The sequence below is a fragment of the Dreissena polymorpha genome, chromosome 7 (assembly GCF_020536995.1).
Source record: "Dreissena polymorpha isolate Duluth1 chromosome 7, UMN_Dpol_1.0, whole genome shotgun sequence".
NCBI classification, from domain to species: domain Eukaryota; kingdom Metazoa; phylum Mollusca; class Bivalvia; order Myida; family Dreissenidae; genus Dreissena; species Dreissena polymorpha.
The window spans coordinates 102435001-102449118 of NC_068361.1; the positions used below are offsets into that span (position 1 = coordinate 102435001).

Sequence of the window (14118 nt, forward strand, 5' to 3'; positions counted from 1 at the left end):
TGACAAAAACACGAAAGGTACTTTCCTGTCATTTAAATCAAAAATCCGGCTTCAATGCGGTCATCTCCGACCGCGGAACTCTTGTTAGGTTTTCAATTCGTCAAAAGATACATATAATGGCTATATTGGACTATGGTAAATGTTCAGTAATACTGTTTCCTCACAAATATCATAACTAAAACGAAAATTTGCGAATCTGAAACAACTTTTTTCAATTTTGTCAATTTACCAAACCGTGAAAAGATCCATTTAAACTCGTGTTTTCTGAAATTTAAGATTGTCTGCTTTTATCTGCAAAAAATTCCATCGAATGCATACAGAAATGCTGAAGATAATGTATTGAAAAGGTACACATTTTTTCAAATATTTCGTACAATTGGGACAATTTTATAAAAGAAAAGTAAACAATTTTTGTAACCAAAATCAACAACATAAACAAATCTAGTGTAAATTCATCTAAACTATGAACAGGAAGGCTTCTACACGTTATTTTTAACCAGGTTTTCCGAAGGAAAAAACTGGTTATTAGATTGGCGAATGCGGGCGGGCTGGCTGGCTGGCTGGCGGGCTGGCTGGCTGGCGGGCTGGCGGAATAAGCTTGTCCGGGCCATAACTATGTCGTTCATTGTCAGATTTTAAAATCATTTGGCACATTTGTTCACCATCATTGGACGGTGTGTCGCGCGAAATAATTACGTCGATATCTCCAAGGTCAAGGTCACACTTTGAGTTCAAAGGTCAAAAATGGCCATAAATGAGCTTGTCCGAGCCATAACTATGTCGTTCATCGTCAGATTTTAAAATCATTTGGCACATTTGTTCACCATCATTGGACGGTGTGTCGCGCGAAATAATTACGTCGATATCTCCAAGGTCAAGGTCACACTTTGAGTTCAAATGTCAAAAATGGCCATAAATGAGCTTGTCCTGGCCATAACTATGTCATTCATTGTGAGATTTTAAAATCATTTGGCACATTTGTTCACCATCATGGGACGGTGTGTCCCACGAAAGAATCACGTCAATATCTCCAATGTCAAGGTCGCCACGACTAAAAATAGATTTAAAAAAAAAAAACTTACAAAGGGGGTTAATTTTTTTTGGTCATTTCAAAAGTTCAGTTTGAGTTTTCTCCCTTTATCAGATTTTTTTTTCACAATGAAAACCTGGTTTTTGTGACAATTTTGTCCCTTGTCTCAGCATGGTTCAGTACATTTGTTCTAAAAGCAATTGTTTAAGCATACGTTTGCACTCGTTCTTTCAAAATGGTGTCCATGTATGTTCAGTAACACATCAAAACAGGTAATATACATTTTTAACTTGATTTAGCATTTAAAAATGTACTTTCAACAAACAACAATAGAAAGAAGTTCAAAGAACAGTACTTGTTTTTATATTTTATGTCTCCAAGGTCTTGAAGTCAATTGTGTACACTTGGGACAAAAATTAAAAACCGTCACATTTAGAATTTTGACACATCATCCTCGGAAAATTTAAGTTTAACTCCTCTTCCCTGAAGAAGCTGTGGCTGCTTCAATGTCATAAATATATCTGACATGGATTGCCAGTAAGTCTGATTCCTGTCATGCCATGTTTATAGCCCTGTCTTTGCCGTTTTCCTCATGAAGCGTACCTGTATCTCATCGGCATCACTTTGCAGGATCTAGAATTTAAATAATGTAATACATCGTTAAATTTCAAATTTATAGATAAGCTTATTATTTAAATCTAGATTTATTCATTCAAATATTAAAAAAGACTATTATTTGTAAAAGATTACACAAAATACTAAAGTACCAATGGTGAAACAAAACTTCCAAAAGCAGATACAAAATGTAATAGATTTATTTTTTTAGCTAAAATTTGAAATACAATCTACCTTTGCAATATAGTTCTGTTTTCTTCGACCAGCAGAACGTTGTATCGTAACAAAGTATTCTTCTTGAATCCTGTAAAAACATGTTATGATATTATTAGATGCAGACAGTGCGTGCCAATATCTAAATTAAAGAATATAATTATGGAAATATTAATCAATGAGATAACCTGTTTTGTGTATGCATTTGCATAATTGCATGACAATAAATTGTTTCTTCTGGCACTGACTTACCTATCTGGACTAACATAGTGTTGTACATCTTCCATATACCCAACTGCCAAAACTGCACGATTCGCTGATTCAGCTGGATGTAAGAGCAAGTTCTCTTCTATTTCCGCATGTATTCTGACATCTCATTTCTCTTCAACTGAAATTTTTATACTGTTGTAAGTAAAATTATTGCAGAAAAGTAGTAAACTTGTAATCATGTTACAAATATATATTTGCATTGAACATAAGTTTTCTGTATGTATATAATTATTATACTTTGTTTTAATGTTTCATTTTAAAACTGTTGTCATTAAGGCTTTATGTCAATTAGGCTAGATGAAATTGACTGCAGCAAATAAAAAGTACCTCAGACAAATTGTTGATGTAGTTAACTACAGCATGTCGTAGCTCTTCATGGGACTGGTGTTCAAGATCAAGGCGCTTCAGCTGATCGGTTACTGCCCAGAAAAAGCAGTTGCCGTCCATCGTTGTGAAACCTCTAACTTTCCAACACTGTTGTGAGATCTTAGTAGTAAACTCTTGCAGAGCCTTTTCAGTTTGCTGTTGATGTTCTAAGAAATCATCACAGCTCTGCTGAATGACATCACGTGAGATTTGGTCAGGACTGATGGGAGCAGTATCAGGAGTTGGACAATTTTCACCATTGCCACTGTTAGTAAATTCGATAACTAGCTAAGGATTAGTAAAGCTATAAGTAACATATAATATTTGAAAAAACTAATAGCGATGAATGTTAATCGAGTTAGTACATTATTGATTAAACAACAATGCGCTATTTTAAATGAGATTTTTAAAAGAAAAATATGTGATGAGTAAAGTACATTCACATTTGGAAAACAGAAACCGTACAGACTTGTTGCTGCTCATAAGAAATGTAAGACTGGGTTTAATTGAACCTTTTTAAAGCTGTATATAGGACATTTCATGTGGAATTTACTTTTTCGTTGTGGTATTTATCAATATTAGTGACTGAAAGGATACTGCTGTCAAAGTATTCTTTTCTTGAAATATATCATGGTAAACTGGACTGTGGCGGTACTGGATGTAAAAGCATGGCTCCTCTTGATCACCTACACATATATGACAGCCACAGCTCAAGTCACAGCATTTCAAGCCCCCTTCATCGTTACAAATTTCAACCATGTGGAACGACTGTGTGCCTTTTACAGTTTTAACAGCTACTTTCTCTGGTTTCAGTTGGCTAATGACTCTTTGGGGAATATACATTAAATGTTGATTCTTCCCTGCTTCTTGACTTTTGGCCAATGCCAAATAAATCTGGTTTGCATTGTTGGCAACACTCTGCTCCCCGAGTATAAGCCTTTGCAAGCGCATCTTAATAGCTGCACCGATTCCATCACTGGGGCCTTTCCCGTATCTAGACTCCGTAAAATGGTATATGATTTGTATGCCATGTTTCTCTTCTAGCTGGAACAGGTGACTGAACGCATATTTGCATTTATACTGTACACTACAGTTATCGGAAAACCTATGCAGGGTTTTTATTTCACAGGGACCTGGTTTTTTTTAATGTGTGCCATGAGTTTATTGGTAAAGAAAAAAACATATTCTGCTGTATGAGCCAAACTGTCTGAGATTATGACTACAGACTCTTTCAACAGAACTGGATTTTCTATGGTACTTTCTGAAGCGTGTCGCACTAAGAAAACCGGATGCAATGTTACTTGTTTGATTGTCCAGTGGGCACTCTCGATCTCATCCTGTGGGGTGAAGGAAATGTTTTTCCCTAAAGTCCATTACAACTAGCGCTTGGCCCATAGGCAGATCTTATTTAAGCAGATTTTCCACCATGTGCTGGTAATCAGATCTGTAAATATGGGCAGTGAATGAAGACATCTCCTCTGCAATTAGTTTTACTAGTTCAGAGGGCTTTACCTTCCTTTCAGCTTGTATGCCATGCTTGCCTGATTTCTCCTTCCCTTCCTTTGAAATGAAGTTTTCAGAAACCTGCTCCCACTGGTTGTATGTCATCCTTTTTTCTATGACAATTGTTTTTAGTAGTGGCTCATTTAGCAATACCAACTTTACCGTCCGCAGCTATCACATAGCTGATCAATACGGACTAGGTGTGGACGATAATTAAATACACATAGTGTTTTGTCCGACAGTTCTCGGATTGTTGTTTTCAATTCTGTCTTGTCATACTTATTTGCAATTATGTTCATTGCTTCGATTTTCTTTTCTAGGTTATAGCACTTCGTGCAGACACACACTCCTCGACACTTCAGGTCAAGATTTGTATACTGCATGGGAGTGAATTTTATGAATGTTATGAACTTGCGATTTAATGTTGGATTTTGCTGTTTGAAGTTTGTGTACAATTTGCTCTTTGACTTAAGTAGGTGACGCTTTGCAACTGGGGCCCGATTCACAAGAATGGTGTCCTTTTTATTCGGCATGAGCCGGGAATTATCTTCCAAAAACGACTCAACTTTGCTTTGCCATTTATCTTTGTATACTCTTGCCTTAAGTAGCCTCTACCTGTACGTTCTTTCTTCTCATATATTGGCCATGACTCTTTTCTGACCATAACTGACTTGAAATTTCATTGACAGCTAGTTTGAGCTTTGTGGCTTGTGTACTTCTGGATGGCCTTCCCGGCTTATCTGCACCAATAGCATCAGACTATTGGATTATCATTCAGATTTATCATAGACTTCCTCTTTGGTTTTGCTGATTTCAGCAAGTGGTTTAATGTTTTGGCCAACTCTTCTGAATCTTTAGGCGAATTATATCTGAGTCGCTCAGCCCTTTTTCTCTTCCAACTATTTTTATAAATTGTGGACTTTTTTGTTGTCTGCTTTTGTGACTTTCTCTTTAGATTCAGTTTTTTCGTCTTTCTATACAATATCTTGCGTTCTCTGTCGCTCTCTTTTTCGTACTTGCTTATCATATGAAGGATCATTCTGTCTCATTTGCTTTACCTTTTAATTGTATGTTTTATTCTCTTCTTTCTTTTTTGATTTTATCTTATCTGCCCTTTCTCGGAAAGGTGGATTATTCTTCAGTTTTAACCTGATTTCTCTGATTCTCTTTCTTTCAGACAATAGTTTTTCTTCACTATTATCACGCTTTTTTTCTACATTTTTACTTCTTAATGTTCTCTTACATGGAAACTTTACCAAAAGTCTCACCATTTTGTCATTTGTTCATTTACTGAAAGTTAAGGTAAAAAAATCGATTTTTTTGTCCCAAAAATATATTATCCTTTATTAAACTCCCTAAGGGCTCACAGATTATGACGCGGCTCATCCGCAGCCCGGGTAGGTTCATTTTTTAAAGCAGATTTAAAGTAGCGTTTTATATTTTGGAGTGATCGCATATTAATCAGGGCGGTTGTGTGTGGGTGTGAGAGCCCTAAGGGAGTTTTTTGTTGGATGAAATTATGATCAACCTTCGCATTACTTCTACGAAGGTAAGTCTAGTTTAATCATTCAATTTCATCCAACACATAAACTCCCATATGTTTTAAATTCACCACATCAATGTACTAGTTATCGAAGGGGGGACTTTCATGAATTAGTCGAAGTTGCCCCGGTGTAGCGTTACTTGGTAATCTCTTATTTTCATTTTCTCCAAATAAATAATGGCGCATATCGGACACCTGGAGTGGCAGCTGTTAATTTCACTCTAAGTTCAGCAAATTGTCGAATGGTTGAGCGCCGTATGACTAAGAGAAGTGTGCAAATGTTTATTATGTCAGTTTGATTTTCTCATGTTAATCGCACGGTCATTATTTATGAGCAAAGAACGAATCAAAGAAATACTAGTCGTTTACATCAATACTGACTTCTGTTCATTAACGGTAAGTCAAAGACTGTCCATTAATTGCCCCGTATCCCGCACATTGATCGCGCATGCCTCTTATGATTCGCCCTTTAAGCAAGAATCGTCAATGAAATATACGCTGATACGTTCTAGCGATCTGAGATAAGCGAAAACTAATTTTATTAATTTTGTCCAACTTTTGGGACTGCAAGAATATCACTAATGCTGTAAATTGATATTTTATACCATTAAAAAGAATCTGAAATATTTTGGGTCGCTTCGACGTATCACTATTTAACAATATGCATCCGACAAATCTACCGATGTTAAATAGCAGTTTTTTCTCATTGCATTTAGTGCATATTAAAGCGTTTCCATTTTGAAATCAGTCTTATTCTCGTACTTTTCATTTTTAAGTTTAAAATAATTTTAACGCGACCGTTTGTTTATGTCTGATAAAAAATATTGGATATGAATTCACCAGCATCATCGTTTTAACCTTTTCTATGATACCACATGTTAAAAATCTTGACGATTCATCGTTTATTTTGCTGCACTCTAGATTAAATTCGATAGGTTTTGGTAATGTTAGATTGAAAGGGGATAGTGTTATATCGCAACCCCGTATTGTGTTTAATACCCTGTTATCCGACGTAATAGTTTCCCACTCATGGATGTTTTCAGCCGTCTTCCCGGCCCGGAAATTCACCGCCCTATTAATAACTGTAATTGTCATATTTGTACCTACATTATTTGTTAGTTTTCGTTGTTTCGCTGGAAATGTGTTTGTTTCCCCTTCCTAGTTGGCCTGTTTTGCGGGAGGTAGGTTGGCCTATTTTGCGGGAGGTATGATGCCGTTTGCATCCCGTTATGGCCCCGGCTCTTCTGCGGACCTCGTTTGTATTGCCTCCTCTCGTCTTTAGTAAAAAGGTTTTCTGGACTGACACAGATGTAAGATGGAGTTTTGATTATTTTAATTGCTTGATGCGTTCCTGAAGATGATCGCCAAATAGTTGAGTGGCCGATGGTTCATTGTTGCATAATGGTTTAAACATTGGAAGTAAATCTCTTTTCCATGCGAGCGCCATTTGATTCAGCGATGGCGTTGATTTTAACCTTGAACGTGTCGGTAAAGCATTCTTTCACCTTGTACATGTCTGTGTATTTTTCGACAAAAGTTCCAGTGTTATGATTGTCGGAACCAATGCCATGCACATATTGTTTTGTGCTTTTTGCATAGCGAAATCATATGCTTTTGTGTCTTTGTTAAGTTGTTTCCAAAGAACTTCATCCACTTTTGCAACATGCAAGTTTTCTACGTGTTTTTGGTCTTTTATTTCTTTCTTTGAGTGCATTGATACGATCCTGTTTAAACTTCGAATGCAAAGCTTTGTTTGTCAGGTTTGCCAAATTGTCATCACTTGTTTCTTGTTAATTTTGGATCAATCCCCCAAAAGCAACCTATGGGTCCCCATCTGGGGCCTTTTCAGATAATGCCTGGCCTGCGTCGAGGTAAGTATCAAGTTCATCCTCCAAATCTGATGACTCAGAATCACAAGGGCTTGTGGCCAGGACTATTTCTAAGCCTTTATGTTTGATATGTCACTTTCGGTAGACGCTCATTTTAATGAGGCTTCTTCGTCCGGAAGCGATTTCAGTGCAGTGGTTATGGACTGTAACTGATTTTTGACGGTAGTTTCTTGTGTTAAGGTTAAATTGCTAATGCTGGCCAACCGCTGGGAAATATTCCCAGTTTCCCTCTGTGCAGTTCGTTGTGCGCTAACGTTTCCGACCTGGCCGTTCGCCAACTGAATCTGAAAATCATTAACAATTGATGCGATGTGGACATAGTATCTACCCCATATTAGTTTAATGAAATGTACTGCACACTATTTCTTGACGCATATGAAATAAATCACTCGTAACAATAAGACAAGCAATGTCTTTTTAACACTGACTTAAATCTGTCAGTTAAGTTATTTGTTATTTGTTTTTGGAATATAGTTGAAAAACTGCAAGCGACGTGAAACCATCGCAATAATTAATGCGCTGCCTTAACATGTATAATGTTGTAATCCTGACTGGAGTCTGTCGGTTGAGAAAAAAAATCCTCTTATTATACAGTGCAACCGACGTGGAATCCATCACAATGATGTGCTTATTTATACCTGAAACGTTTTATAACTGAAACGTTCATTATTCAGTTTATTTATATTTATACAAATTTGCAGTGCAAGCGACGTGGAATCCATCGCAAAGCAGTGCTAAGTTATGTAGGTACAAATGTACTTTTACATTTCTGACTTAACTCTGTCATTTGAGTTATAATACACTTGATCTCAATTTTTAGCGAACGCGACGTGGAATCCAATAATTCCCGAATGTATACATGTAATGTAATTGTAATTATGAGTCAAATCTTTCAGTTTAGTTCTAATATACTGGATCTTATGTTATAGCTCAAGCGAAGTGGAATTCATCGCAAAAATGCGCCAATGCACACACGTTACGTTATAATTCTGACTTGAGTGGAATCCATCGCAATCATGCGCTCAAGAACCCATGTAACGTAATAACCATGACTTGTATCTGTCAGTTATTTAATTGCGTAATAATAACCAATTGTATTTATTTTCAGAACAGCGTATTTTTATACGTAAGCGATGTGTAATCATACGCAATCCATCAATAGTAAGGCTCATTGGGTCATTGTCGACCTGAAATGGCTTGAAGTCACCCTTGAGTGACTAGAAGCCGATTTATGTCACCCTAGGGTGACTTCAAGCCGATTCTAGTCACCCGGTCGGCTTGAAGTCATCCCAGGGTGACATGAATCGGCTTGAAGTCACCCTAAGGTGACAAGAATCGGCTTCTAGTCACCCCGGGTGACTTCAAGCCATTTCAGGTCGACAATTACCCAATGAGCAATATTAATAGTATTACACTCGTTACGTACAAATGATGAAATTTCATCGAATAATTACTGAAAGGGCTATGCATATTTTAATATATACCCACTATAAATTGTTAAGCAAATTCCCTTTAATACCTTTCTGGTATATCCATTCATGAATTCATTTAATCATCACAAATCAGAATTATTCTCTATTTTAAGCAAATCACTTCCTACCCGTAGCTGTGAACGCCTCGTAATGAACCTGTCCGGGCTGCGGATGAGCTGCGTCATAATATGTGGGGCCCTTAAGGGAATTTATGTGTTGGTAAAATCACATTTAACACTCGCAGAAGAAGCGCAAATGGAGCATTCACATGTGTTCATTTGTTTCCAATTTGTCTGCCCAAGTGCGTCTATCCCGGATGTGAACGGATCCTAAAACAGAGAATTGTATCTCTTTAACTGAGTCGACGTTATCGATGCGAATCTGTCCACATCGTGTGGACCTCATTTGCGGTCGAGCATTTTGAACAATTGAGGATGAAGCATCCACTCGTACGACGACTCTATTCGGAAGAGTTAATCCGCTCTCCAGCTTTTTTTTCTCGAAAGGTATTTCGCCTGAAGTTTTATGTTTGCCTCCATGGCCACTATATGAATCAAACGCGCTATTGCGTCTAGGGATGCTTCGAAACCTACCATACCGTTTATCAATGCATCTGTAGTCACATTGTCGGAACGAACCTGTATGCTGCGATTGCGTATATCGTCTTTGAAAGTTTGTAAGATTGTTTGTCTCCAAGACTTTCTGGTCGCAAGTAATCTATATAAATTCCTTAGAAGTAACTGTAGGAAATATACAATTTGACATTGACTCTCGTTGCCCTGCGATTCTTGCTAATCTACGAGCTTGGATTTCCCATTCAAATAACACTTGTTTAACATCAAGTTTCAAGTTTCAAATACGTTCAGATGTAATACGAATTACACACTGTTCAACCGAAGTGTCAATAATATATCCCGAGTAAGGCTTAACATATGATTCCACTAAAGAAGACTTTTCAAAGTTCACAACCAAACCTTAATCTTGTAAAGTTTTAATTAAAAGCTGTCTATGACTATAAATACATTTCTCGTCAGCTAATACTATAAAATCGTCCACATTCACTACAACTCGTAATCCCTGAGAACGAAGATATGCTATGACTGGTCGTAGAACTTTAGTAAAGAAATATGGACTACATGAGTGTCCGAACGACAACACAGTCCATTTGTAACAAATACCGCGGAAGGGGAATCCTAACAGCACCTGATGGTCCGGGTGAACCGGTACATGAAATAAACAACATTTTTTAGATCAGCAGTTACTATGTAGTCTTTAGTTGAATAAATGAAATTTCAGTACGTATACATATATCTTCATTCTTAAACTTGAGTTGTTGACACTTATAATTCAGCAATCTTAAATCAGTAACAAGTCTATAATTTCCACTTTTCTTTGAAATACAATTTATAGGCGATACACACCTCGGCTTAACCTCACATGGTACATCATGACCTAGCGACAACACATCTTAAATTTCTTTTAACAAAAACTGCGACTGTAAAGTAGAAAACTGCTTGTTTTAACAGCAAAAACCTGGAGTGTCATCAACTATAGGAAACTTATCACCATTGGAAATATAACTCAAAACAGTTTCAGAAGCACCTATCTGGTGCCATGCATTAAGATTTGAAGCATTTCGCATAATGAACCTAATCTACATCAGCATCCGACTGTAGGTTGCCGGTTATTTTAAAACGTGCTCCTTGCAACTGATCGAAAATATCGCGTCGGCCCCTGTCGTAATGGTTGCCTCGTCCACCACCATAGGATGAATAACTAGAAAAGGACCGTTCACGCCCACGTCCACTGGGCGGTGATTCCAACCAACGAGTATTAGACAACTCAGCCGCAACACGTATGTTGTTAAGCGTTTCCTGTTAAAAACCAGAGGCGTTTCCTTGTAAACAGCAAACAATTTTTCCGGTGGGTTCATTAAAATTACGATTCACTACAAGTTAACCGTACTCGTTTTGCAAATAGTTAATCTGTGCTGCAAGGGTGATATTCACTGGCCCTAAATCACTAGGTTCATTCTCCTTTATCTGACTTTAGAGTTTAAAGCATGTTTCAACTTAACGACCACACTTTGAAATAACATTTAAAGTTGTTTGGTTCTCTCTACAAATGCCTGTTCTACACTCACGGAGCTTCAGATGAGGGGGTAACAATACCATGTCTACTGTCTGTTTCACACATTGCCAAAGTGTTTTTAGGACTTGGACCTTCGGCGGTGGCTGCCGATGAGTCAGGATCGAAGGTTAATGGATTGGCCTAGTGTGGCAGATCAGAAGTATGTTCAATATTGGCCTGGTGAGGCAAAAATCCGACTTCCGGTGGCGGAAATCTAACGGAAGTCCTTGTTGTCGCAGAGCGACCACGGAACGAACCCTGATTAAGCTCAATTTTGGACAACCGGTCCTCTATACGCTGTATAGCCTCGTGAAGGGGATCTTTCTGCGTCGAAAAATCACCTAATTCTTCAGATATATCCATTTTAGGATGACATGTGCCTGGGATCCGCCGTGCGACGTGCACTTCCCGAGCAAGACGAAATTACGCTCAATGCGTAATATGTCCCGCAAAAATAGTTCGCAATAACTACCAACTTGACGAGAATGTTTTTTTCTGGATGATATCTAGTCAAAGTTAGACATTGGGTCATGTGGGATCAAAATCTTGGTCACGAGGTCCAAATCTTACAAAACTCTTGTAAACACTCAAGTGCCCATAATGTTTGATTCAATAAGTATGTTAAAGTTGTCAATTTTCTTCAATAAAAACTTGTAAATTGATCGGTTTTCATTCTGTGTTCTTAACGTATCTCCTTTTGTGATTGCATAAGATTTGTACAAACCCTTTCTTACTGACAGCATGTAGATAGAGACAATACGAGATTGACGACTTTCACTTTATTTTTCCATCTGTCAATTCGTCTATCAACTATAACTGTCCTTAATGAACTCAGAAGCTTATGAAGCTGTATTTTTATGTCACCCAGTCTATACTGGGTGGCATATTGTTTTTGCCCTGTATGTTTGTTTGTTGGTTGGCTTGTTGGTTTCCGTAAAACTTTAACATTGGTCATAACTTTTGCAGTAATGAAGATAGCAAGTTGATATTTGGCATGCATGTGTATCTCATGGAGCAGCACACTTTGAGTGTTGAAAGGTCAAGGTCATCCTTCAATATCAAATGTCTTGGTTGGTTTGCGTCAAACTTTAACATTGGCCATCACTTTTGCAATATTGAAGATAGCAACTTGATATTGGGCATGCATGTGAATCTCATGGAGCTGCACATTTTGAGTGGTGACACGTCAAGGTTATCCTCCAATGTCAAACGTCAAATATATGGGGGACATAGTGTTTCACAAACACAGCTTTTTCACCTAATACTTAAGTATTTTAAGAGAATGATTTTCTACATGCTAATCAAAGTAATAATCGCATCTGACTCACCTGGCTTAAACACTTGATCACTATGTCATATTTTTGCAAAGATTGAATGAATCGACTCCTTTCAGGTGAGTGAACTAGGGCCAACTTGGCCCTCTTGTTGAATAAAACATCAATCTTTTCTGAATTATTATTTTATTCATTGACACGTTTGCACAATGTAAACATGATATTTACAAAAATGTTTGTTTGAATCAATTGATTTTCTGATGTTGATATAAAAATTCATATGCATGACCCACTCGAATGGTTTTAATATTTATAATATAAATTGACTAATATATTTCAGCCCAATGATAAATGTATTTTAAAATTAGTGTTATTTTGTGCTAAATGAACTATATTATAGTTTCATATTGTTATTATTAATCCATATACATGTAGTCATAGAAAATGGTACACAATTTCTTCACGTTTTAATTGCTAATGGCTGTTAATAAGCGGATTTACGAATAGGAGACATTAGTTCACATTAAACGTACACTTTTGTTTGCATGTTAACATGATCTAAGTGTTCCAATGTTTGTGTTTTGCTGTGAAAGTCCCATATGTTTATAGAATAATGATAAGTGGTGAGAAAAAAGATTCGTTTTCCAAAGTCAAGCAGAAATCATTATAATCCAAGAGTTTCATCCATTATACTTGCTCTCATATGTCTTCATTTTTACACTTGTATATATATTTTTCTAATAATTTGATAATGCAATGGATGTAACTTTGTTTTAAAGTAAAATTTAAAAATGTATGTTGTTTTTTTTTGTTTAAATTTGTAAAGTTCGTTGTGCATATCGCCATAGTAAATCTATTCAATTTTGTGCTATGGATTTATTGCTATTTGAATTGTTATATTTATGTGTGTGTTTTTCAAACCACAAACTAGTGCTTTTAATTGCGATTAATTAATAATCCGAAACGAAAAGTTATTTGTAGTTGTTTCTTAAAATGTGTGTAATCAAGCGTCAGTTACGTGCCAATCGAGTTTCTTACAATTTGTGAAATCACGCGTCAATTACGTGCCTATCGAGATTCTTACAATTTGTGTAATCAAGCGTCAGTTACGTGCCTATCAAGTTTCTTACAATTTATGAAATCAAGCGTCAGTTACGTGCCTATCGAGTTTCTTACAAGTTGTGTAGTCAAGCGTCAGTTACGTGCCTATCGAGTTTCTTACAATTTGTGAAATCAAGCGTCAATTACGTGCCTTATCGAGTTACTTACAATTTTTGTAGTCAAGCGTCAGTTACGTGCCTATCGAGTTTCTTATTATTTGTGAAATCAAGCGTCAGTTACGTGCCTATCGAGATTCTTACAATTTGTGTAGTCAAGCGTCAGTTACGTGCCTATCGAATTTATTACAAGTTGTGTAGTCAAGCGTCAGTTACGTGCCTTTCGAGTTTCTTACAATTTGTGTAGTCAAGCGTCAGTTACGTGCCTATCGAGTTTCTTGCAATTTGTGTAGTCTAGCGTCAGTTACGTGCCTATCGAGTGTCTGATTCAGCCATAGTTCTTCATGACGACGCACTAATAATATTCGTGCAAGTGGTCCAGCATAGTTTGTACTTGCGAAATATTTGTGTTGTTTATATAACCTTTTTCTAAACCGTGGGTATCCTGATAGCCCATTTATCGTTGTGCTCTCACTAGTTTTATCTAAACACGATACAGTGACAGTATCATATTCCGATAGTCGCCGTTCGAAAAAGGACTGCTAAAGCAGTAAAAACTTCTTCACTCTATGTTTGACTAAATTTTATTTTTATGT

At 36.9% G+C, this 14118-nt stretch overlaps 1 protein-coding gene across 2 annotated transcripts in view; it reads left to right on the forward strand.

Annotated features, from left to right (window-relative positions):
• Positions 1–13101, forward strand: part of LOC127837097 (zeta-crystallin-like) — a 56357-nt gene extending 43256 nt beyond the window's left edge. The window contains exons 10-11 of one of the 2 annotated variants that reach the window (XR_008029097.1): positions 2647–2761; positions 11400–13101. Coding sequence is in view for 1 of the 2 variants with exons in the window: in XM_052363935.1 (XP_052219895.1) it covers positions 2647–2691 (45 nt within the window). In the remaining variant the exon portion in view is untranslated. Of the gene's footprint in view, positions 1–2646; positions 2804–11399 lie in introns of those variants that run through there. The other variant, XM_052363935.1, reaches the window with a different exon arrangement.
• Positions 13102–14118: the final 1017 nt, after the last annotated feature.